The following is a 25,511-nucleotide window of genomic DNA, read 5'->3' as shown; positions in this document are numbered from 1 at the left end:
AGAACTGAATAGAATGAAGAGGGTGTGGACTAGAGATAAGCAGTGAGATCTGCTGTGATGCAAGCAGCAGCTTTGTGCAACAGCGTGGCACAACGCACAGCCCAGAGTCTGCAGCTGTGCCCACCCGGTGCCAGTGGTTCCTTCTGCGTGACTGCAGAATCACGGACACATAGAATCACAGAATGGGGACCATAAAGATCATCTAATTCCAAACCTGCTGCCATGGGTTGGGTGCCACCCACCAGATCAGGCTGCTCAGGATTCCATCCAGGAATGAGGTACCCACAGCCTCTCTGGGCAGCATTGCCAGTGCCGTGCTGCCCTCTGAGTAAAATTTATTCGTAGCATCTGACCTAAATCTCCCCTCCTTTTGTTTAAAGCCATTCCCCTTTGTTCTGTTCGGTGCCCTGGCCTAGCGCATGCTTGCACCCAAGAGGCAGTGAGAAGAGGAGCACCAGCCACAGCCTCATCACACCCACACACCCATGAGTTGCCTTCTTTCTGCTTAATGAGGTGAGGATTAATTATAGGAGGTAATGGGCTTCTGTGGACAGTGCTGTCGAGCACCACTGGCTGCTGTGTGTTGATTCTGTCATCCCACACGCTGCATTGCAGAGACTACAGAACAGGCATAAAAGGCACCTGGATTTCCCAAGTTCACAGTAGATCCTTTAGAAGGATGGCTGACGCTGAGCAGTGCTGAGCAACAGCAAGTGTACAACTGGCACTCAAATAACTCTGTTCATGCCAGAAAAGAGCAAATCTGTAACACACACACTGAGAAAAGGTGACGTGGGAAAAGCTGTTTTTATAACTCTAAACAAAACATACATAAAAAGGCATTTTCAACACTAGTGGTGGTTAGTGCAGGCCATCTGCCAATGGAAGCATGATGAAGAAAACCACAAATAAGCCGCAGGATGTGAAACAACAACACAACATTTGTGTTCTATTACTGTTGAAAAACAGGGGCAGAAAGTATAAGGAAATTGTCTTGGGCATTTGCTTCCTTTAAACAAAAAGTTGCTTACCTTAACTTTTTCTTACAAATGCACTTTTCATCTGCTGGGGGAAATGCTGCTCAGACAGAGCCCCAACAAACCCCAATGGCTTTGGCTTTATTCCTTCACCCATGAGGTTGGGGTAACTCTCACCACCCTGGCTAGCCCCCCTGGAAGCCAGTGTGGACCCTCCTTCATGTAACCCAGTTCAGAGAGAATGAACAAGCATTAGGTTTAAGTTGCCCCATTTCTGCATTTGCTCTATGCGGAACTCAGGGCAGAGAGCCAATACTGTCCTTATGTGTACAAAAATAACTGAGCCCTGACTTTTCCTCTTAGATCCTGGCAAGGAAGGTTAAGAATTCACTCACCTACAGCAAACTTGGGGCCCCTTTACCAGCTCCTCCAGGACTGTGTTTGCCTGTCCTGTGGGACAGGTGATGCGTGAGATTTCATTTCATTTTCTCAAGACGTGACATTTTTGTTGGCTCATGGAAGGGAAAGATATCTCATGCCCCACTAAAGATCTTTGCATGCATGAGCACACCTGAGGGCAGACAAAGCCTCTACATTCCCAAGAGACCCTGTGAAGTGGGATGTACTGTGAGAGGGAACAAGGCTCCTCGAGAAGTGTCTGTCATGAAGGAAGAGTGATCACTTTGGGAAGAGCAGGTGTTCTGGGCCTCTTCTACAGCACCTGAGTCATCTGGGACACAGGCAGATCCCTGCCCTATGGAACAGGGAAGAAAAATGGCACTGAGCTCTCATGTAATTGCTGCAGTTTGGAATCCGATGACCTTCACTGATCCTGTTCATCAAAACATACTTGAAATTAAATTACAATAAATCCAGTGAAGACCCTTTTCATGCTAATTGAGTATGCATGGACCACTCTCATTCAAATTGAGCAATTCAAATTATCTGTGGAGGTGTTTGAGGAAAGGGTGGATGTAGTACTTAGGGACAAGGTTTAGTGGGCAACATTGGTGCTAGGTGAACAGCTGGACTGGATGACCTTAAAGGTCTTCTCCAAGCCTACTGATTCCATGATTCTGTGATTCTATGAATGTAAAACATCAGGATTTTCTGACATACTACATTCAGCTACAGAAATGCCATCTAGAAACGTCTTGCTCACTACAGAAACTGTAACTGCTGAGTGCACAACAGACATCAGAGCAGAGATCCCAGCTATGGGCCCTCCACGTGCCCTCCTGACTCATCACAATCTTCCTGCTAACCTGAGCACGCAGCACTGCCTACAGCAGAGATCAAAGCAGGGCCAAAGCCGGGCAAATGGGCTGAGAGACAAAGAAGCCACAAATGGAGCTGCACACTTACTAATGAAAGCCAGGGCTTTGCAGACACCAGGGCAAAATGACCACACTGGGATGGCAAAAAGCTGGTTTTTCCTGATTTACAGAACTTGCTGTGGGAGAGGCTTGTGGGGAAGGGGGGCTCTTTTGTTGGGGTGAGCCAGATCCAGGGTGATCCAGTGGCAGCCAGGAAAGAGGGAGTTTGGACCATCTCAAGGGGCAGAAACACGCACAAGTCTTACTGCAACCTTGGTGGTGCTGAAGCTCTCAGTTAACTGAGCTCTTGAACAATGTCTTGTCTCTGACCATTCCTGAAGTATCTTATAACTGAAAAACCAACTGACTTGCTTTCTTTCAAAGTATCTGACAAGAGTTTGAAGTGGCAAATTGCACTGCATCACAAGACATGCTTTGATCAGCTGAAGCTGCCAATGCACCTCAAAGCATGACGTACATCAGTGTGCTTCCATCAAGTGTTCCTGCAAGGGAGCCATCTGCTGGGAAGGGCAGCATGGGTGAGAAATGGAGTTACTGGACAGCCCGAGTTCTCACAGAGGGGAACACAAGAGTACTTTGTGTTTAGAATCCCATCCAGCTATTGCAAGCAAAGACCCTGTGAAAGTGTGTTTCTGAGCAAGATTTCTGCAATAACTGACTTTCCAGCAATAAAAAACCTTCAACAGCTCCCATGGGACTTGGGTACTCATTCAAACTCAGCAAAGGAGGTTCAGGCCCATGGAGTGAAAGTGCTACCGGCCCAATTGTGCGCTACTATGGTGGGGAATTGTCTCTCCACCCCTCGCGTGCAAAAGTGCTCCCACCTGCTCAGAAGAGGAGACAGAGGATACAGACCAGTGTGGGAGAAGGCAAACACCGCTGCTGAAATGCTACAGCATTGTGACATGTTATGTGGGGAGATTCCAGAAACTTGCTTTATGGTTTAAAAAATAAAAAAATAAAAATAAAAAGCCCTATTTCCATTAGCCTTTTATTTCCTGCTAATTGTTTAGTACTCTTTCCAGGTTGGAGCATGAAGCACCACGGCCACCTCATCTCCTGCCCACCTGGCGTTGTAGGTTATCTGGGGTGTGGTGCAGGAGGAAGGGGGAAAAGGAATGATGGGCCACAGTGCAGATGATGCTCATTAATTTTGGAAAGAGTTATAAAAAGTAAGTATTAAAGTCTATCCTAAATACAAGGATTCAGCTGACTGAGAGCTCATTTGCTTCTATCTCTTGGCTAATCGTGAAGGCACTTCTGCTGTGTCACTTCAAAGGCTCAGCACAGCTGGGAGGGTTTTCATCAAAGCTTCTGCATGTCTGGGGGAGGTTTTCCCCCCCATGAATATACATCACTGGAGGCTCATTTTCCCAGCTTTTCCCATGCCTCTCTCTGATTGATCCTCATTTCATTTAGATGAGTTCTTTCTCTCTGGATGGCTAAAGGGCAAGAGACAGCTCTCTCCGAAGCTTTCCCACTTACCTGATGCCTCTCTGAAGCTTTTCCTCCCATCAGAGTGGGGGAGGGAGGGAGCTGTTCAGACAAGAGATTGAGCCTTTAAATTAAATTCTTGTCATCCGAGGGCAGGGCCTGATAGCAGCGGGGGTGGGATGCGTGTTCTCCCAGTATCGAGACTCTGGCCAGATCCTCATCTGGTGTAAATGTGTATCAGTAGATCGACCTCAGCAGTCGTGCGATCTGAGCTTTGAGCCTTAAAACACTGCCCCTGTGTAGCAGCTGGGTGAAATCAGCATCATCCCCTGTGCTCTGCAGGGTACGTGAGCTCCACAGCCAAGGAACACTTGCTGAAGTTGCTCAATCCCTCCTCTTTTTCAGTGAAGAGAGAGGGCTGGGCAGCCTGGTGGAATTTCAAACACTCAGCCACCCTCAACCAGGCTGGGATTTCACAACAGCCCAGGCCCTGAGTGCACCCAGCACGTGCAAAATGCTGGTGGAAACGCGGGCCCCTCTGCTACGCTCAGAATCGAGCTTGGGCCTCCTGGAAATTCTGGGCCTGGTGCCATGCAGTTACAGCACGTCTCCTGGCTGCTGGCCAGGCCAGGAAGCCCAAACCTCACCTTGGCTTTTCCACCCTCTGCTCTCTCACTGCTTATTCCCTGGGGCTGAAATGACCCCAGGAATCAGCAGGTCAAGACAGCACTGAAGCAACTGGAAGCGCTCCCTTAATACCACTGATTAAGGAACTCAATTAGAGTGATACTGCATTGTTGGTGATGCTTTTTTAAAGAAATATTATAAATCTCCTTTACAGTGACCCACAGAAATGAGACAGTCTTAGCATCCATCTGGACAGTCCTCTCTTGCTCTAGTGACATCCACAACATACGGGGACATCTCAAGGGCAGCAGAGCAGCACAGCGAGCATGGACCATCCACCAGCAAGTGTTACAAACAGAGCCTGCCTGGGTCCTTACAGCAGGGAACATCCTATTTTAGTTCAGAGACCCTCCAGCCTGGAGCTCTGACATGGGGATCTAACAAAGTCCCTAAGGACATGTTACTCTTCCACCATGATGTCTGCTGGCACCTCCAAATCCTGTCCATCACATTCAGTTCCACATTTCTGCTCTCCCCTTCACAGCAAGAGCTCATCTGGAGAGGCAAACAGCCCACTCAGTTGTGCTGCTCCTGCATGGGACTGGGACGTTTCTTCCCCCAGACCATGATGGGATTTTCCCTCATCCATCCCCTGAATGGTCCATTGGATCTTGAATGGTTTAGCACTTCTTTCACTGGGATGTGTGGTTGCATCTACTTTGACACAAGCCCCTTTCTGAACTGCAAGTTGGCAGCAATAAAAAGAAGTCTTTAATTAGTTATATGGCTAATTAACTTTTACAGCAGTGCATAGCTTTGGCATCCAAATACTACAATGCAAAACACTGCAAATATTCAAACAAATGCTGCCCTCCCTGCCAGGAAGTGCAGCTGCCACCACCAGCGGTTGCAGGAGAACAGCATCTCACTGCCCCAGACAGAGCATGGAAATCTACCTCTGGACACCCCACACACCCACTTCTGCAGCCAGTTCTCCTGATGATGATGCCCACATTAAAGACAGTACATACACAGCTTCCCTACATTACGTGCTCCCTTCCAAGCGTGTGCACTTACTCTACCATTGAGTGAAATCCACCCAAGACAAAATGTGTTGTCCTGAGCCCACAGAGAAACCCCCGGATCAGTCAGGGTGGCATGGCACACAGCACAGAGATGCTCTCAAGGGACAAGCTCTGAAGCCTGTGGAATGACCCCCACGAGCACAGTTTGGCTCAGAGTACAGCAGACAGGTTGCTAGAAATAAGTCTCTCTCTCTGTTGGAACATGCAGGGTCCCCACCGCTTTTCCCACGCTGATGGGTGAGAGGTGGGGGTTTCGGGAGGCACGGTGCCCCCAGGAGGTTCCCGTGTTGTTGTATCTGCACTGCGGGCTAGCAAACGTTCGACTCTGTGTGCACTGGAGTTTCGCTGTTACTGCAAGTCCAGGCAAGCTTCCTGACTGCTTTCAGTGTGAATAAAAAGGTGCTGTAAAGGGGAGGGGACAGATTTCAAGAAACATGAGAAAAGCAGCATGACACCCTGCTGAGTCCACTGACTGAGCAGTGCCATCTCACACTGCTGCCCTGCTGCTTGAGGGGGGGCACAAAGACAGGACAGGTCCATGATTTCAGGCTGAGACCCAAAATACTGCTGCAGTTCAGACTTTACCTGAGATCTATATAGCTACTGCATTTGATTCACTCGTGATGGAAAACCAGCTGGCAGTTCTGGGGCCTTTACTTGAGAAGCAAGTGGTTGCCTTTCCAGTGATGCAGCCAGCTGCGCAGGAAGGTTAGTGACAGGGAAACTTCAGCATGGCAGCACTGTGTTTGCACACCACAAGGCTGCATGCAGAAAGCAGGTCACAGGGAAGGTGAAAATGAAGTCAGCTCAGAGCCACAGCGTGAGCAGCCACTCCTGCAACCAGGGCAAGGCCCTCCCAGTATCCCTTAAACATGCACACAGGAGACTGTTCATTGTTTGTTTGCTGTGAACAAATAAACAAACCCTCTGGAGGGAATGAGCTCATTCCATGAGAGCAGGTTTCTGCCTTACTCAGCAGGGGCTTCTCCTGAGGAAAAAAATCTCTGCAGATTTGCACCTGTTACATGATGGAGCAGAAAGGGGCAGGGCAGGGAGGATGGTCCACACCACTGCCATGGGGCAAGAAGGGAAGGTCTTTCCCTTTGGTACAGACATTCATCATAGCTGCCCTACTCAAAAGAGAGGAATACCAGAACCTGGAAGTGACAGTGCTGCCTGTAACGCCCCACATCAACACTGCTCATCCCTCTGAGCTTCTGCCCTCATGTCATCACAGCCCTCTTCTGGACCCGCTCCAACATCTCAGCATCCCTCCTGTGTTGGGAGCCCCAGACCTGGACACAGAACCACACTGAAATCATCTGCTCCTTCCTGCAAATTGTGGTCAAGTGAAACGTTCTTTAACTTTCAGTTATGGGTCATTATGGTTTGGTTTCCCATGGTGCCACTCAGACCAGAGATGCCCAATTAAGTGTTGCTAACACGTGGGCCTTTTCTCACCTGGATCTCGGCACACACAGATCTGCCAGGACCAGCGTGTGGGTGGGGCAGGAGCAGGAAGGAGTGGGACGGCAGCACCTTCTGCCAGCCTGTCCCCACAGCGGTTTCATGAAGCCGCCCCGCAGCGCTTCCTGCAGTGCCCCTCCTAAGGAAGGGATCAGGAAGGAAAGGTGACTCAGGGAAGGTGATGGTTTGCCTTCGTGGTCTGAATCATGTAGCACACGGACAGGCGAGAGACGGCAAAGTGCTCCCCAGCTGTCAGCGGAATGCCCGGGTATAGAGTACTGAGGAGGGACAGCCCCTGTCACAAAGCATGGACGTGACTGACCAGACCAGCGGGGCAATGCGGGGTTTGTGCAGCGATGGATGCACCAATGTATCACTAAACCCACAGCCCGCAGGAGCCACATGGTCGCCACGTGCCAACCGCCAGGTCCCAGCCGCGCACTCCCGGCTGCAGCAGCGCTGTGCCCGCACAGCCCCGTACCCGCTGACTGCGTACCGTGCCCTATGGCGGAGGGGGCTCCACGCCCCGTGGGACGGGGCAGCCAATCGCAATACATAGAGACCGATTACTGCACACGGCGCCGGCGGTAGGAGTGTTCAGGTACCGGGGCAGGAGCGCGGCTCGTCTCTCCGGGCGGCAGCGCCCCCTTGTGGCCGCAGCTGGAGAGCCGCGCACAGTCCGCTGAGATGGAGCTGAGATGGGCAGCAGCGCCAGCGCCTCAGCGCCCAATGAGCGGGGCATTTCCTGGTGCCATCTAACCCAGACCTCACCTCCTTCAGTTGATGCCACTCCTCTTTGTCTAGTTCAGGTTCAGGGCAAAACCCAAACACGGAGCATCGCAGCTCTGCGCTCTGCTTTCTGCACTGGGGTCATTCTGTACCTCTTGGCCTGATAACATACACTGAGAGCAAATCCTCGGCTCCTCATAACATGAGACTGACATAACTTCACGTACTGCTGCTGACAGGTTTCTATACCTGCTAGGTTATGGTCAGGTATCTGATGCAGTAAAATGCGATTTGATTTCCATAAATATTTGACAGCGCAGGTAAATCCCAAAGGTCACTTTTTATGAGGTGCCCCAGAGCAGAGGGCTCCTGCCACGTTCTCTTCTCACGTAGCCCGTACCAGAGTTCAGCTCTGTGACACCGGAGGGCATCGTGCTGCAATCTGTGCAGCAGTCTCACCTCTGCTCCCTCTTCAGTTCAATGAGTAGTGCCACGTTTGGTCTGCACAAGGAAGTGAAGCTGCGCACATGCGTGTCAGAAATTAACCACATATTCCTCCACCATCCGTACGACCTGGTACCGGAAAACAACACGATGAAAAGGTAGCAAGGAAAGAAATCAGTTACTGGAGGAAAAGTTCTGCTGCAGCATGTCAGCATGGAGGATCAGCGCGCTGGCAGTTCTGTGCCTCCTGTGGCAGCCCAGAGGTACGTCATGGCTCTGTCACTTTCGCTTTGCCAGGCGACGTGGCTTTGCTGGTGGGAAACCATCTTTGCTTGAAACCATCTTTGTCAACAACAGGTGATATTTCCTATTTCCAAAGCAATGTTTAATAATTCACTTAATTTTCCTTTTGGATCAGGTCATGGTCAACTTCCTCCTCCTCAAAATGTTACATTACAGTCGAAGGATTTTGATATGATTTTGACATGGACTCCAGGAGAAGGATCGCCTCCAGATGTGTTATACACTGTGAGGTATGAGAGGTGAGTCTGATAGGAAGTGAGGCACAGGGCAGCATCTCTGGGTGTGCTTAATCAGCGCCATTATGCTCAGTGGTCTGACTGCATTCTTTGATCAAAGTCAATCCCTTTCTGTCTGGAAAGTGCCCTGAACTTTCAGCAAGATTCAGCATCCATGCAGAAAAACACTTCATTGCTCTATAAAGTATAACAAAAGATGTTTGATATGTTTCTTGTTTTAGCAAGGCACGCATGGACAAATGGATAAAGGTTCCTCATTGCAGAAATATTCATAGTAACTCTTGCAACCTCACATGTGTGATTCCAAACTTCTTCATTAAATTCCGGGCTCAAGTAAAAGCCACTTCTGGACGACTCCATTCGCCATGGGTAACATCACAGTTCAAGGAATACCACTTAGATGGTGAGTGTCAGGTACAGCCTGGATGGAAGGACATCCCAGCAACAGTGTTTGCATGAGCAAATTAGTTGAACCACATATGGCAGGAAGAGAAACATGAAGCTTTATGAGTGCCAGCACTGAGTGGGCACAAGCAACAAAGAGCCATGATGATTTGACTTTAAGTTTTGTAGCTGGTATCAGAATGTGTTTCATCAGTGCTGTAGGTGAGTGATCTGGTTTCAAGCTCACCACAACAGAAAGACAGTATCACTGGGGGTATGTTACATTAAAAGAAAGAGATGTTCCTTTGCCCTCCTCCTTCCTTCAAGTCCACCACAAGATATCAGCTAGAGGTTTAGATCGGCCAAATAAAACATTACTTCTATGAAACTATGATGTCAGTAACCACTATTCTTATGTCTGGTCACTCAATTATAGTGGAACTGGCTCCCCCACTTCTAAATGTGAATGTAAAGGAGAATGTAATCCATGTGAATGCCACTTTTCCTATGGCCCTCTGTGTGGAGAGTTTATCTTGGATGTATGACTTCAACTTTTGGGAAGCTGGATCTGAAAACAAGGTCAGTAAAAGTGGAACTACTAAAACAGAGGAATGGTGCCCAGCTGAAATGAAATAGCTGCAAGTATCTATGCAGGGAGTGACTGCAGCCTGGCCTAGAGAATCTGAAATGGTCAAACCAGAGTTAACTAAAGCTGGAAAAGAAATGAGTGTGTTACATTCAGCATCTTTGTTTTATTGCTAGTTCTGTTTCTTACTCTGTTTTTATCTATTTAGATACGATGTTCAGAGGCAACTGAAGTCAGAGAAAAATCCAAGGTTTAGAACAGCTAGTTTGGGTGCTGCTAACAGCATGGCAGCAAAGTGCATAGCACAGACGTGAAGAGAGGCTTACTACAAATAACAAGTTAGGCAGGTGCCTTTCTGCACATCTTTCAGCCACTGCTGCCATGCAAATGGGATGATGAGAGTCATAGCAAAAAGGGTAGAGTAACTTCATCTCAACAACGAAACAGCCATCTTTCTAACTCTCTGCTCCTTTTGTTTCTAAACAGAAGCAATACAAAAGTATCTTTAGGAAGAAGGCAGTGACCATTGACACCACTGCACTCAGAGGCAATTACTGCTTGAATGCCAGATCCTCCATCCAAAGCATTGACTTCAAGCACAGCAAATTCTCCCAGCCAGTGTGCGTGGTGTTAAACCAGCAAGGTATGACCTTCCTGAGGAAGGATGTGTTAAGCCATCAAATGAGATTACAGTGTGTCAAAGAATTCCATCAACATCAGCTTCTCAGAAGGAAAAAAAAAAAAAGAGGCTTTCTGTTCAATTATTTGGATTTCCAAGTGAACGGATTCTGCCTTCTGTAGCAGTGTTTTGCAGCCTTGGCAATTTTCAAATTTCTCCTGGGAGAAAAAAAAAATAAATAAATTCAATAAAGCCTCATTTTCTACCTGCTCTCATTAAGGCACTGTCTGGTATCAGAAATCATTTCTAACATTTGTGACTCAGAGGCTCGTCTCAGGCATGTCTGTCGTCCTTTGCTCTGGAAAAGTGGGATCTTGAGCCTTAACAGTTTCAGAGATCTCAGAAAGAAAAGCTGACCATAAGTGCCCATTATTAGCATAAAACATACTAACTTCAGGAAATTTGTTTTTGTCTTTTTCTGTTTCATCAGGGGAATGGAGGTTCCCCTTTTCTGCCGTGATCCCTGTCTGTGTCCTCCTCGTCCTTCTGACAAGTGTCTCCACCATCTGGCTGCTGAAACAAGATGTGAAGCATAAGCAGATGCCTCAAGCTTTGGTATGGCCCAAATGCTGCAGTACCTTCCCAGATCAAAGTCTGTCTGATTGTCAGAGGGTATCTGGGAAGGAGTGTAAAAGCTGTTTATGGTCTGTGCTTCTGCATTCAGAAGTCCCTTTATAAGACAGCTTTGATTCTGGCATGTCCTATATCCAAACTTTTCTTTGAAAAGCATCACTGACCTATTTTGTGTCTTTTCTCTGATAGGATATATCTAATTGTAAAACTGCTGGACCAACCTTTTGCTGTGAGCTCAGAGAAAATGAATTCCTCACAGACTGTCTTATCTGCACAGAAAAGCCAATGTCACAAGGGAAGAAAAACAAAACTTTAGCACGAAACAACCGACTATGGATGGCTTCCTTCCTACCATCATCATCAGAAGAGGACGAGGAGGAAGAGGAAGAAGACAGTAGTAGTTTCATCCCATACACTGAAATGCTTCAGTTTCCAGGGAGACATTTCAACTTTCAAACATACAGAACAGCTGATGCAGAAACTATCCTGGACTTCACATCTGGAGGTCTCTCTGTGGATGGTGGATCCACACTTGACTTAAGTGCTGTGGGTTTCTCTTTCTTTCCTATGAAAAAGAATGAGGTGGACACCTCAGGATCCCAAGGAAATGAAAAGGCATCACATTCTCACAGTTCCTCTTTGGGAAGAATATCACTCACTGATGTGAGATTCCCAGGTCCCAGGGAACATGGACAGCATGACACAGACAGTGATGACTGCCTAGAAGTGAGCCTTCTTCACACACCAGTGAACAGGAGCTGCACCAGGCTTCCAGCTGATGAACACTGCCTGTATACGAAAGATCATGAATTTACCATACATTGCCTGAAACCAACACTTGATCAGCCTGTCCAGGTCAGTGAGAACTCGCTGCTCAATGAAGATCTCAGCATGGAGAAACTCATTTACTTTCAGACATTACAGGTGGCAGAAGATGAAGGTATTGCAAGTGACTGTGACAGCGATAATTTCACAGACAGGACGCCTCCTGCATCCATGGTGCTAAGCGAAGCATTGAGAACTTCAGATATGGAGAAAAGATATGATAAAATGTTTAAATTCAAAGGCTATCAGCACTCCCATTACATGAGAAGGAGCTAGGGTATATCCTTGCAGTTCTGTGGCATGCCTGGAAGATGCTAGAGAGATATAGAAATCCAGGCAAGGATACCTGGACAAGAACAAGGACAAATAACTGATAGTGCTGTGGGTTTGTGTTTGTTTTTTGATGTTTTTTGTTTTGTTTGGTTTTGTTTGTTTTTTTAATTTATTAGATAGAGATGCCAGATGAACAAGTTTTTCTACTGATGTCTGGTCCATCAGAGATATGGCTTTGGGACACAAAAGGTGTGTTTTTACTATTAGGTAACTAATGTACATTAACTGTGTCTCTGTAGCAATACAGCTGCGATAGACATTAAAATTATGATATGGGACACCATCTGAAGCCAACAGGGGGAAGGCACACAGTAACACCTCCGCTAAGTATCACTTTGCAGACATGCAGTGCCTTGTGTTTTCTTGAGATTTGCCATCAACCTACAGAGATCACCTTCTGTCTTTCAATGGAGTGAACCGAAGCTGAAGTGAGAAATGTGTAGCATGTTTATTTATTTATTTTACTTTTTATACAAATGTACTTATCATTGTCCCCTGCTGTGCAGGTTGTCTGAGAGATACTATATGCAGAAGTAAAATATTTTCATAGATAAATCTGTGTGTATGTGTGCTTTCGTACTTAACAGAACTACAAAGAGTGGCTGCAGCTGTTCTTAAAAAGCATTACTTTTTAAAACAGGACTCCGTTGTAGGCTTCCAGTTTCTACTGTTTTTTTTCTGAGTGGGGTCGTCTGGGACTTCCCAGCCAGGTCTCAGTCTGGGTCACTGAAAGAGAAGGACTGCAGCTCTCTGAGCAAGAATCAAAGCAGAAATCCACCAAGGAAAGACACAGGAGAGATGGGGCCTCTCTTTGCTGGACAACGCTGACTTCTTCAGATTATTTTTAATTTGCTCACGTTGCATCTCGTGGAAACACATTCTCCTAGGTTTCTTTTTTTTCCCCTGGTAAAAGGACATGGAGGAAAGCAATGTTTTCGATGAACAGAGGGAAAAACAGAACTGATTCATGTGAGGGAGGGGTATCAATGTTGACATTAGAAGATCATCAGAAAGAGGTAGGGAGTGATATGAGGTGCTGAGGATGCTTCAGAAGAGGAAATCAAGATGTACTAATTAAAATCCCACTTTAAATTTAAAGAACGAGGTGGTAAAAAAGATTACCAAACTAGAAATCTCTATTTCTTACCCATCACCCTCAAGGCATCCTTAGGTTCATCCTGTACTGAAATCCCTCCTCTTAATTTAGAAAGATAGAGATCACCCAAATATAATTACCAACCAGTTTCTTGTGCAATCAAGAAAATCCCCTAAGTCTTGAGTTACAGGAAGCTCAGAAGTTGGGTAACTTCTACAAAATTACTTGGACTTGTCATAGCTTTCCCAAAAGGGTCTGTGATCAATTCTCTGTCTTGTCCAGGTTCTCCCAGGATGAGAACAGGAGGCAGAAGGCTGCAAGCCAGATGAGCTTTCTCCACTTATGATATCTTAGGAAAAATAAGCAGCATGAAATAGTACCAGTTCTTCTGTTTTTACACACTTCTGGTGGTCCTAAATCCACAGCTCCTGAAGACAGGCTGCTGGTTTTCCCTAAAGAAGGAAATGTCTTCACTTTTTCTGAGAAGAAGTTGAAAATATAACTGAACAACACCCTAAAAGCCTCAGAAAGGAATGGAAAAAGAGCTATGTCTGTTTCTTGCTTAGGTTTCATATAAATGTGTAGTTTTTTACCAGATGACATTGATGATATCCAGAACAGAGCCTCATAGTGTTGCCAGCTGCTAAAATGAACTGTAGGTCTACAACTGTTTCTGAGAAAAGCTATGACAAAAAATAAGTAAATAAATAAGCAGGGGCAAGACATGCTCCTGCAACAGGAAAGGAAGAACCTCTGCAGCCACCCAGCAGGACGAATGCCTTGGCAGACCCGATCTGTGCTCTGCCCAGTGCAGCAGGGCTGTGTGAGTCATTTGGCTCCCATTCACACCCAGTATAAATAACAGCAGCATGAATAACATTAAAAACTACTGATCTGTTTTGACTTTCATTTCAGGAAAATATCCAAAGGTATTTCCTAGGGAAATAGGTGTCTTGTTTGCAGCAGTTCTAACACCAGCTATGTGCACAGCAGTAAGTATTCACTTCTGGAGTTTTAGAAAGTTAAAGCTATCCAACCAGAAAAGCAAGCTCCAAAACTGAAAAGTCTCAAGGAGGGCCTTTAGTCAGGAAGCTCTTTATCAGGAAAATGCCATTTGGCTTTCTTTCAAGAAAAAAGACGGGGATTTTCTAAGCCTCTGGTTTGTGCACCTTAGCACAGTTACGTGTTTGTACTCGGAAGGAGTGTTCCTGTTTGGCCCTTCAATGCTCTCTAATGTGCTCACACATGCGTGCAGATCTTTTGCTGGTGATCTCAGATGAGCACACAGGCGGGACAGCAGCTCTGTAGCCAGTTACTGAGCAACAAATCCAACCTGGCCTCACAAACAAGAATTCAGCTGCTGTAAAAGGTGATTCACCAGCACACTGGATTGACTGCCTGCTCTCCCGGCCCGCCTTGCACTGCTATTCATGAAGAAACTTCTGGTCGTCTTGGCTGTGTGTTCAGTGGTCGGTAAGTTCTGGCTTCTCTCCTGTCTCTGATGATGGTTGTTTCAGTTTGGATCTGTATTAGGGGAGATAGTTTAACTGTGTTTCCTGAAGTAAGACCTAGAGAATGAGCTGTCATTCAAGACTGTCTAGAAGCTCTCTGCTGTGTCGCTCTCACCTTTCAGTATTTTCAAAGAGAAGGAAAGATTCCTTCAATCCAAAATGTTTGCCACTGATACAGTATAAGCTGAGTCCTACAGGTGTAAAGGATATTTACAGCCTTCAGTCCCCTGTCTCTTCTGCAATGAGGCGTGTGAACAGAAGAACTTCTGAGAGATACAAACAAATCATGGAATCGTGGAATTGTTGGAGTTGGAGGGGACCCTTGAGGCCGTCAGGTCCTACTCTTCTGCAGCACACTGGGACACCACAGCTTCACCAGTGCTCAGAGCCCCATCCCCTGACCTGGGATGTCTGCAGGGATGGGGCACGACCATCTTTCTGGGAAATCTGTGCCAGTGCCTCACTGTCTGTGGTGTAAAAAAACTTCTTATATCTTGAATCTCCCTTCTTTTAGTTGAAAACCATTTCCCCTGTCCTATCACAACAGACCCTGCTAAAGATTCTGTCCCCTTTCTTCTTATACCCCCCGTAAATACTGAAAGGATCTTATCCAGGTCACCTCCATTATGGCTATAAATTTTCCTACATGTGAGATGTCGCTGCTTCTACCTGCTTAGGGATGGCGGCTATGTACCAATTTACAAACGCCATAAGGGGGCTGCTCCTTTCCAGCAAGAGTAGGCTGAAACCCACACTATTTTAAGAGGTTGGTTGACACTGCAAAGCAAGAGTTAAGAGTAATGTATGTGCTGTGTAACTTTGAGGACTTGCCTATAGTTTGAATTTACAGAGCTTATCAGTTCTGAAGGTTACTGTCCCAGTTAGGTTTTATGAATCAACCTTCAGGAAATTCTGTGCCGTGTGCTCCCATGACAGAACAGAACCCGACTTCTCCAGGATGTGTCAGTGTGTTGCAGGTGGGCTGCAGTCTTGCTGTGCTCTCTGGGTTTATTAGGCACAGCAGGCATTGCTGCTTAGCAAAGCCAGAACCCACCACCCCTAATGGGCCAAGGGCTGCAGGAAACCCAGAGCCTTTCACTCTGGCACACCCAGAGCAGAGTCCAACCCCAGGTCCTTGGCATATCACTCTGCACAGGCAGTTTTCATCCCATAAAACATCAATTGTGGGAGGTTAATGGCTGTCATACCCACAGTGGTGTGAAACTGATCTCAGCACATTACTTCCCTGAGTCTGGGCAGAAAGCAGTGGCATTCCTAGACATGAATCTAGCCTTGAAATCAGCCTGTTCTTCATTTTCCATCCACTCAGCTGCTTTAAGAGAAATCTGATAAGGCGCTCCTGCATTCTCTTCTTGACTCTTAGGTTTTGAGGCCTTTCTTTGTAAATTCCTGGCTTACAATCTTTTGGGATGAGCCAGTGATCTGCAAGGCACACAGCAGTGTGCCCAGGATCCATGTTCTTCTGTTCAAGCTTCTACCTTGCAGCCCCCCTTTAGCAAACCGGGAGTGGGATGTCTGACACTTCTGTTCACCAAAGGGTTGAGCACGTCTGGATTCATGTTCATCTGAGGGCAGAGGTGCCAGAATATGCATTTTAAAACTGGTTTCTTTGTTCCTGCAGGCACTGCGACTACAGAGAGGTCGTCATGTCTGAAACGTGTGGCATTTTCTTCTACAAACTTTGAGAACATCCTAACATGGGAAACTGAAGCAGATATCCCTCCTGGAACTGTATTTGATGTCCAGTATAAACAGTATGTGAAGTTTGCTTCTTTTTGGAATTTGGTGGGTTTTATGGCCACTTTTCTTACAGAGGAGGGCCATGAAAGAAAAGTTAACGTTGCTGTTTCTGCTGCTTGTTTTACTGTTACAGAAATGGTTCTGCTTAGACAAGAATTCAGTAACAGTTAGGATCACTTATACTGGCAGATGGTACTTAGTTAAGCAATACTTTTACACCTTGACAGCTTTACTCCATTACAGAGCTTTGCCTTCAGCAACTTACTTCTTTCTGTTCTGCTGTTTCCCAATTTGTAAGTGCCAGTAATAGCAATTGCTTTCCTCTGATTCAGTCACCAGAGCTACAAGAAATCAGGCCTCTACTACACCATAGTTTTGTTGCATCTGGGTAGGTCTGCAAACTCAGAAGCAAATCTGCATGCAGTCACTGGGTGACAGCTGAGCACAGAGCCCAGCGGTTGCTGGCTCACAAGATGCTCCTGTGTATTGTGTGCCTTGAAATAATCTGTCCTTCAAAGCAACAGCCCTGCAGAAGTGCCAAAGGGAATGGATTAAGGGCTGTTCTTTGGGGGGGTTCATTGCTGTTTAATTCCCAGCCACTTGCTAATTACAATAATGAATTTTAAAACTACTGAAAGTTGGCAGAGCAGCTTGTCTGCATTGTTCTGAAGGACTTTATTGCACCTGCTCTACCAAACAGCCTGAAAGATTTTTTGTCCTGTCAAAGGTATGGAGAGAAAGCCTGGCTTAACAAGCGGGAGTGCCAGAGCATCACACAGCCCTTCTGCAATCTCACTCATGAAACAGAGAACTTCACAGAGCATTACTACGCCAGGGTGAGGGCCGTCAGCCGCCGTTGCTCCTCCAACTGGGTGTGCTCAGAGAGATTTGAACCCAGAAAAGAGAGTATGTACCACTGCTGGGGATTCAACCTGTGTCTCGCTGATGTTTAGGATCATGTCTCCTCCATTTTCAGCACTGCAAAATTCTGTGCTTGCTAGGGAGGGAGTGAAAGCTTTCCAGGGCTAAAGAGGCATTCAAGGCCTGGTGGGATGGGGCCATTAGAAGCCCTATCTGCCCCCCATGGCAGGGGTTGGAAGTGTCTTTAAGGTCCCTCCCAACCTCATCCATTCTGTGACTCCATGATTCTATGAAGAAGATTTGCTGGACAAAGCAGCAAACAAGCACATGGGCAGGGCCACCCTTGAGGTCTGCCACCCAGCTGTAATTACAGGAGAATGTCATCTTGTCTTTGGAAGAAGAGCTGCTCTTAAGGTTGAAGTGTGGCAGGGGAGCTTAGTAAGAGAGATGATGGGCACCCTGAGTGCAGCCAGTAATATGGGCATCAAAGCCACGAAACATTAACTCCAGCAAACAAGCAGCCAGTCCAATGGATGCTCTGGGAACCAGTGCACAAACAATGAGAACTTGGTCCTAAGGAAAAGCCTTGGGAAAGAATTTACAGAGACAGACATTGACTGTAGGCAGCAGAACCATGAGGGAAGACAGCATCTCCTGTCTCCTGACTTTTCCTATGTCCAACAAGACACAGATCGGAACCTTTTCTTGTATACAAAGCACATATCATCACTTGCAGATTGGGGTGCATGTATAAGATAGATTCAAAACCTGATAACCTTTAATCTAAACAGCTGACACTTTCTGTTCTGTATTTTCTAGCTATTATTGGAGCACCAGAAGTGGAGTATATTCCTCATGTACGGTCCATAAGGTTTCTTATACACCCCCCTTATACGCCGCTGAGAGGTGAGGATGGCCACCAGCTAAACATAGAGGACATTTACAGCAAATTCAGTGCTGTTGATTATCACTTAACACTATTCAACCAAAGGACACATCAAAAGGTAATGGACAAACGTCAGGGCAGCAGGCTCTGACTTTTGTAGATCACATTTTGCACCAGGTGGAGAAGGGCATCGTAACTGATACACAGAGGATGTGATTTCTGATATACAGAAATCCCACAGAGGATTTTTCCACGGGGGGAACTCTAAGCCCTTGACATTCAGCAGATTAGAGGAACTTTTCAGCATTTCTCTGATAATTTGGAAAAGAAGCCAGAGTTCAACAGTATAAATAGCCAAAAGTGAACCTGTCAGAGACTGGAAGAGCAAGGGATGTAATTCTCAGTGAATTGAAATGCAAAAACTGAATGCAGTAACAGTGGAAAGGAAATTGTGTGTTTAGAACTATACAGAATTGTTGTTTCTTGCAGCACCTTATTAGTGAATAAAATATGCTGTACTTTGCAGTCTGAGATCGAGAAATTGTATTTATGTAGTTTTCCTGACTTACAGAATTTGCTTTTGTTTTAAATAGTGGATAAAGAATGAGCATAACAAAGAATTTGAAGTTTCCAATCTGGACCCAGATACTGAGTATAACGGAACAGTGCATCTGTATCTCCTTGAACGAAGCAGCAAACGTCAAGTATTTTGGGTTAAAACACTGCCAGGTGAGGCTGTTAACTCTGCTCAACTAAAAGTCTTTCTGGGATACCGGGTACACAGAAGAGACCAACTTTCAGCTGATATAACACAGCCTTTACAGAGGTGTTGAAGCAATGCTAGTTTAAAATTCTTGCCCAGTGCAACTTATGATCATTTGGATGACCCCATACAACAGTTCTGACACTACATTTTCTCCTTGTTCTTCCCTTCATTGACTAGATAACACATGGCTCTTCTACTGTTTTGTGGCCCTCGGATTCTGTGCCGGGCTGGTGTTTGCTGCTATTGGTTATGTGACCTATAAGTACGTCAAACAACACGGTGCACAGCCCATGTCTTTGGTGAGTGTTCTTAAGTCACTACAGCAAACCTCTGAAATTCTCAGCGTGCACTGCTAGTTGGGAGGATGCATGAGCAGGCAAAGGCATTGTCTGGGCCATGGTGTCCAACCTGTTGGCTGGCCTGGGCTGCGCTGAGTGAACAGAAATTGTCTCAAGCCACATATAAAAACCGACACTAGCAGAGATACCCCACTGTTACCACTGCTAAAATGCAGCAGGTTCTGCCTCTCTGTGCTACATCCTCTGTTGGGTCTCCTTAAATGCTCACAAGTGCCAATGAATGTCAGTGGGCATAGTTTGTTCCACATGGAGGAATTCAGTTCCACCATTTGCTTCCTTCACACTTCAGTGTCAGATGCCATTCTATCAGAGTGTCCCTCTGCTGCTGTCTGTCTCAGGGCAATAAAATGGAAAGACACATTGGTGGGAAGGTTCAACCCATAACACCAACAGCTACCTCTGATGTCATAAAGTAGGAGGTGTTACTTTCAGAGCAGCCCTCATTAAATATAATGTATATAAGTAATAAAATTTAACTTCTAGTATTTGTTTTAAAACAAATGATTTGCCATCATATGAGTCAACCCTGTGCTGCACTTCCCTCACACCCTGGATTCAGCCCAGACAGTGCTCATCACACATAATTCCTTGCATGGAAATGCCTCGTGGTGGTTGCTGGCTCTTACTGGTGTTTCTTCAAAGAAAATTTTATAGACTCACAGAATGGTTTGAGTTGGGATTGTTTGAGTTGGAAGGGACCCTTACAGGTCATCTGGTCCAAATCATCTGTGATGAGCAGGGAATTTCTGCAACTCTTGAGCAGATCTTCAAAGTGACGGAGTTCTTGTTGATAACTTGTTTGTCTACTTCAACAGGACTTCAGAGGGATCTCATCATTCCAGCCTCTAACTCTGACAGTGGAACACATTATAAAGCCTATAAATTTATCCAAACCTTCACTTCTCACCCCCGAAGCACAGTTCCCACAGGTAGGCCGATGTTTGGACAAACCACTGGAGCCACCACAGCCATTCCATCCATCATCAGGTACCTATCAGCAGCAAGCCAACCTATCAGTGTTCCATGGTGTGCATCTGCTGTGCTCAGTGAGTGCAGCTCCTGCTGGATATGCTCCTCAAACCTCTGAGAAAAGTACAGCCAACCTCCCCACGACCTACGGTGTGTGTGTCGATGGCACAGACCACAGCAACAAGAATAACTTCTGCCCGAACCAGTTACCAAAGGAAGATTTGTCAGATAGCTCTGCTGGTGGGAAGCTCATCAGTCATATGCTGGGTGAAAGCAGCAGCCATTGGAATTACAAAGAGCAGCAGCCAAACGTGGCACCGTGGGCCAGCAGTGCCATGAGAGACTCAGCTCTTGTACATGGAAGCCCTCAGCAAACACAGCAACTGCTATTGTGGAATGATGGGGTTGAAAGTGAAGATCATCTGCCACAGCTGCTGCTGCCTTCGATGGAGCAAGGAGGATGCTACAGACAACAGGCAGTAAAACTGCCACTGTTACTGTCTTCAGTGACAGCTGACACAGACTGTGTTCCAGAGGATGAATGCCTGTCACGGCCATCAGCAGCTCCGCTCCTCTCAGTCAGCACTAGGAACAACCTCCCTGGAGAGAACACAAAGTGGTGGGAGTCACCACATTCAGTGTCACATTCTGAAAATAAAGTGCAGTTTCAGGAAACTTGGGAAGCAGAGGAGACACCAGCAGCACAGGAGTTAAACTGCAAGGAACTGGGCAGTGTTGTGTCCCCAGACACTATCTCAGAGTACAGCAGTGGCATTTCTTTCAGTACGCTGTTCAAAGACCTGAACTTAAAACTACTGTGGGATCAAGCAGATGAAAACACAGCATTTTATTAAGGAGAGTTAATGATATTAAAATCCAGACTCTGTTTGTATGAAATAGAAGTGTGTCCTACAAACAGCACGTGCAAATAAAGCTCTCCTTTGCTCCTGTGACCAACACACCATGTTCAGGGCTAGAATGGACCCAAACCAATATAAACTGAGAGCCAGGCTCCTTTAGTGCTGCACCTTTACCAAAAGAAAAAAATGTTATTTGAGGGATGGAGGCAGTAATCATTTCTCATTAACAGGAGAGTGTCGTTCAGTCTGTTGGCTTCCACTGACGTGGTGAAAAGTGCAAGTGTCTGATGACCTCAGGTTTACAGGAGAACTGAAACCAGCAATAAGAATAAGCAATTTAGAATGGGATGAGGAAGTACTTGAAAAGCACTGCTAGGGAAAGGCTGACCAGAAGCAAAACTTGGGTGTTCTCAGAGAACCTGAGGTTAAGTGTTAAATTTCACTTTTTGTATGTGTGTAATTTCGCAAATAATCTGTAGCTGTAGGAAGAGCTTGTGATGATTCAGCCCAGGATTGCAAGAGTGATCTTAGAAATGACAAACTTTCCAGGCAAAGATTCAGCCCCTGGCTCCAGCATTAGTAACAGCCAAAGCATGGCCACGTCACGTGAGGTCAGAAGGTTGTCAGAGGCCCCAGGGTAACACTCTGCCCTCCTACCCCCTGGGGAGGCTGCATTTCAAACCAGTGATGCTCATTCCTTTATCCAGAGTTGTCACAGGTGACATATCTTGTGTCAACAACATTCCCAAGGATGCTACTCAGGGAATCATCAAATGCCACAATGCCAATATTTTGGCTCACGTTGTGGAACACAGTTTTCTGTTCAGAGTCAGTATGGGCAGCACAGCGGGAAAGGAAAGAGAAGGGAAGGGAACTGGTTGGGCTCTAAGGGCCTCTCTGACCTCAACCAATCTGTGATTCTATGTGCTGACCTTATTGCCTTCCACTTAATTGCTTTTCCTAATAAAACTGATAGCCTTGTTTACTTCAAAACGTATCACAGCCAACAGCTCTGGTAGGATCTAATTATCTCATTCCCATTCCATGTAAGAACACTTTTAGATAAACAGCATGGTTTCAATGCTGTTTCAAAGGTCATGACTTGCGAACCATCTGTACCAAACAAGAGACTGTTCTTCGTTTCTCTTGACTTTCCCAGATAACAGCATCGATAGCTCTAGATAATGAAGAGCAGCACTGCCTCACAACACAGATTGTGCTCATTCCCAGGCAGATGTCATGACGGTGACAAGTAAGCGTTGCAGTTCCAGCTGTCCCAAGGATGGCAGCGCAGCAGGTGGCAGCTGTAACCCTAGAATGGAGCATTGCTCTTTGTCTTCTTGGCTAAATCGGGGAGCTGTCACTGAGCTGCTCCCTGTGCCAGCAGCCCTGAGCCCAGCAACCCAGGGAGCTTTGTGTATCACTGGAGTGAGGCTCACACTCTCCATGTCAGTTGTTTTGGCACTGGAGGGTGAATAAGCTGAAGACACCCGAAATCACGGAGTACTTTTTTGATGTGTTCCTTGAGGAAAATCATACTGAAGGAACAAGCGGAGAGCTCCAAATCCCGGAGATGGAATGAGGCAGAGATGAGGGGCAGCTCCGAAAGCATTAAGACCAGGTTAAAACAGACTATAGCTTCCCTCTGGCATCACTGTGGCCTAAATATCACTGTGATGGGAAGGAACGGTGCAGCAGAGAATTGCTGCATAAAGAACTTGCACAGCAGCTGGATCACAGTACAAAGCAGGAGCCTTACACTCACTAGTTCAGAGGACTTAAATCATGGCATGGTTTAGGTTGGAGGGGACCTTCAAGGTCACCTCGTTCCAACTCCTGGCCATGGGCAAGTTGCCCATGTAGTGCACGTAAATCTTTTTTTTCTTTTCTGAATGAGCGTTTTGATTTTGAGAACGAACATTTCATTTTCCCCACAGATGACACGAAGAATGACTTCCTCCCAGAATCAAGACTTCATTTACTTATGAGGAACACACAATAGTCATAGCCAGCTGAAACGTAAGAGCTGGTGTTGACCCTGATCTAATAATACACTGACATGATTTGGCTGGGATTGGTATTCCCTAAAGAGATGTGAAAATAAATTATTTCAGTCCACTATGCAGCAAAGGCAGCGTTGAACCAAGGGAAATTCCTAGAAGAGGTTAAAACATTCATAGTTAATTTTGTTCCTCTGTGAGCTTCTGTCCTAAAGAAGCAGAGAATGATACAATGTTCAGATACCCAAATTTTTCTCATTTGTTGCATCACTTGGCAATGGCAATAATTCGCTTGACATAAAAATTAGTTTGCAATTAGTTGTCACTGCAGTAAACGACCCAGGCAGCCCTGCATGGGTCTCCCCATTGTCACAGCAATGGCACGGCAGGATGCTATATTTAAGACTTTAGGATGGGCACTCCAACATGGGGAACATTCTTTTGGGGAGAGTCATTCTTAGTGTCGTCAACGGGGAATAAGAAACGCTCCTTTGTCCCTTCACTTTCGTGGAGACAGGCACTCTCACTGTAGTCTTCATAGGGTAAGTTGATTTGTCTGCAAATAAACTCCAGTTTGCAGCAGGATTTTAAACATTTTATAGCAGCATCTTTGTATGATCCCTTTATTTGCATTGCACCTCAGAGATGGGTTGTGCTCTGTGATTGCTTTCATCTGCTTTGAAGTGTTGTTGCTGTTTTTCCAATGTTGCTCTTAGGAAACCAGTTTTAATTTGTGTTAGCTCGCATGAATCTATTCTGCTTTATTGATTTCTTAAGAAAAATGCATATGTATGGATTGAAAAAGGAGTATTTTAACTGCTCAGAATTCTACTGCTTTGCAACAAACACCAGATTATAGAGCACTGGAAAATTCCCAGGAAAACACAGAAAACAGAACATATTAAAAATAACCTCAGAACAGTAGCTCTTTATGTGGAAGCAAAGATTTGATGCCCTGCAGTCATTCTGCAGCTGAAGTAGCCCTGAAGAGTGTCACATTCTAGGAAATAAAAAGATATATTTTTCTGTAAAGATCTGTTTCATTTTCCCATATTTTGTACTTGCCAGTGCTTCTTTGTTTCAGTCTAAGTCAGCATCTACTAAGGAAATCTGTATTTTCATCTGCATTTGGGGATATTTTGCTCTAACCAGAACACTGCTCTGCCATACAGCTCTGCTTCTCCATGGGCTGCTCTTCCACTATTTGTTTACTTTCACAGAAAATCAGAATGCTTGGCAGAGATGGGGGCTGTCGTGTTTATTAGGTAGGATTAAAAAGAGGTAAAACTAAAATGCTGTGAAAAATCCATCAAGGGAAAATTCCAAGAATGGAGCATAAGACAGGAGGAGATTGGCAAGTGTGCTTGGTATCATTCAGCACCATTACATCTCCAAAGAGGCAAAGCAGGAAGAAATGTGCTCTCTTATCTCTAAGCCCCAAGAAATGCACACAAAGCTTTTTTTTTTTTTTTTTTCATTTTGGCAATAGCAAAGCTCACTCACAAGCACAAGATGAGTATTGCGTGGGACCAGCTGAACTGGAAAGAAACAGAAAGAATGAGAGGGGAAGCACAGCCTCATCCCAGGTCCTGTGAGACCTTCCATGAGGCCTTAAGGCACAGTGGGTTATGCTGCAAGAATCAGAGAGCATCACTAACTGTTTCCATGGAGAAACAAGTGATTCCTTGGGATGCGCTCACAGGACTGGATAAAGCATTACCCTTTTGAAGTACTTGCTGTAAATGTCAGCAGCTTTGATATGCAGTTGGGATATATGCTGGGAAGAATTGCTCTGTGTCAGAGAATGATTAATCCCAGCTAATACAGCCCCAGGTAATTCCTGTCCACATATTTGTTGCAGCAGCACCACATGATCCAACCTCTGCTGCTCCCAGGCAGGGTCAGAACATGGTGCAATTACAGTCTGGATGGCAGGGCACAGGTTGTTTGACATCCACTCCCCTGACAACAGTTTCCAGACTGAAAATCTGCTTATATTTTAAACTTTTCGTTCATAGTTCCATATCTGATGTTCTGTATTTTATTTTATCTCTTATCATCAGTGTTCCTCTCATCTCCCTTCTCATGGCTCTCCTCACTTGCCTGTGTGCTATATTGGGGGTCTGAGCTAATGGAACACCCTGGAAGAATATCCAGTGGCTTCAGAGCATCAGCCTTCAGAAAACAGATCAGCCCATAGAATGCCACTTGCTTACTTGTCTGTTTAAATTCCAGCCACCTTTAGAGACTTTAATTTATTTGTCTGAGTCCACTTTTTGCTGATGGGTCACAATACACATCTCTTTCTTAGTTCAAATGACAGAGGTCAACATTATATGAACTTTTGTTCATGGCATTTGAATATCAAAGCAAGGTAAGGACATAACATTAACTAAAGAGGACTTTGTTAAGCCGCCTTGCTT

The 25,511-nt window shown here is 45.8% G+C and overlaps 4 protein-coding genes across 8 annotated transcripts in view; 3 read left to right on the top strand and 1 right to left on the bottom strand.

The window, feature by feature from the left end:
* GRHL3 (grainyhead like transcription factor 3) overlaps positions 1-25,511 on the bottom strand; it is an 80,851-nt gene that overhangs the window by 32,956 nt on the left and 22,384 nt on the right. The gene's annotated exons all lie outside the window — the stretch shown is intronic.
* IFNLR1 (interferon lambda receptor 1) lies at positions 7,799-12,574 on the top strand. 2 transcript variants are annotated; one of them, XM_015883338.2, is made up of 7 exons: positions 7,799-8,363; positions 8,519-8,633; positions 8,861-9,042; positions 9,460-9,602; positions 10,096-10,252; positions 10,719-10,843; positions 11,051-12,574. In XM_015883338.2, exons 1-7 carry the CDS (start codon positions 8,306-8,308, stop codon positions 11,960-11,962), a joined length of 1,692 nt encoding a protein of 563 aa, XP_015738824.1. In that variant the 5' UTR covers positions 7,799-8,305; the 3' UTR covers positions 11,963-12,574. The 2 variants fall into 2 exon arrangements, with proteins under 2 accessions (XP_015738824.1, XP_015738823.1); XM_015883337.2 differs by having other exon boundaries at positions 7,800-8,363; positions 8,519-8,642.
* Positions 14,022-24,120, top strand: IL22RA1 (interleukin 22 receptor subunit alpha 1). Of its 3 annotated transcripts, XM_015883333.2 has the most exons (7): positions 14,042-14,588; positions 16,269-16,401; positions 17,115-17,293; positions 18,068-18,252; positions 18,728-18,863; positions 19,078-19,199; positions 20,075-24,120. In XM_015883333.2, exons 1-7 carry the CDS (start codon positions 14,546-14,548, stop codon positions 21,080-21,082), a joined length of 1,806 nt encoding a protein of 601 aa, XP_015738819.1. In that variant the 5' UTR covers positions 14,042-14,545; the 3' UTR covers positions 21,083-24,120. The 3 variants fall into 3 exon arrangements, with proteins under 3 accessions (XP_015738822.1, XP_015738819.1, XP_015738821.1); XM_015883335.1 differs by lacking the exon at positions 17,115-17,293 and having other exon boundaries at positions 14,539-14,588; XM_015883336.2 differs by lacking the exons at positions 19,078-19,199; positions 20,075-24,120 and having other exon boundaries at positions 14,022-14,588; positions 18,068-18,154; positions 18,728-18,840.
* The window catches only part of MYOM3 (myomesin 3), a 20,970-nt gene continuing 18,981 nt past the window's right edge, over positions 23,523-25,511 (top strand). For both annotated transcript variants that reach the window (XR_001559364.1, XM_015883323.2), the window contains exon 1: positions 23,523-23,630. The gene's annotated coding sequence lies outside the window, so the exon portion shown is untranslated. The remainder of the gene's footprint in view (positions 23,631-25,511) is intronic.

Source organism: Coturnix japonica, chromosome 23 (assembly GCF_001577835.2).
Source record: "Coturnix japonica isolate 7356 chromosome 23, Coturnix japonica 2.1, whole genome shotgun sequence".
Classification (NCBI taxonomy): Eukaryota; Metazoa; Chordata; class Aves; order Galliformes; family Phasianidae; genus Coturnix; species Coturnix japonica.
Note: the sequence above shows the minus strand (reverse complement) of the source record. Positions and strands in the feature narration are given on the sequence as shown.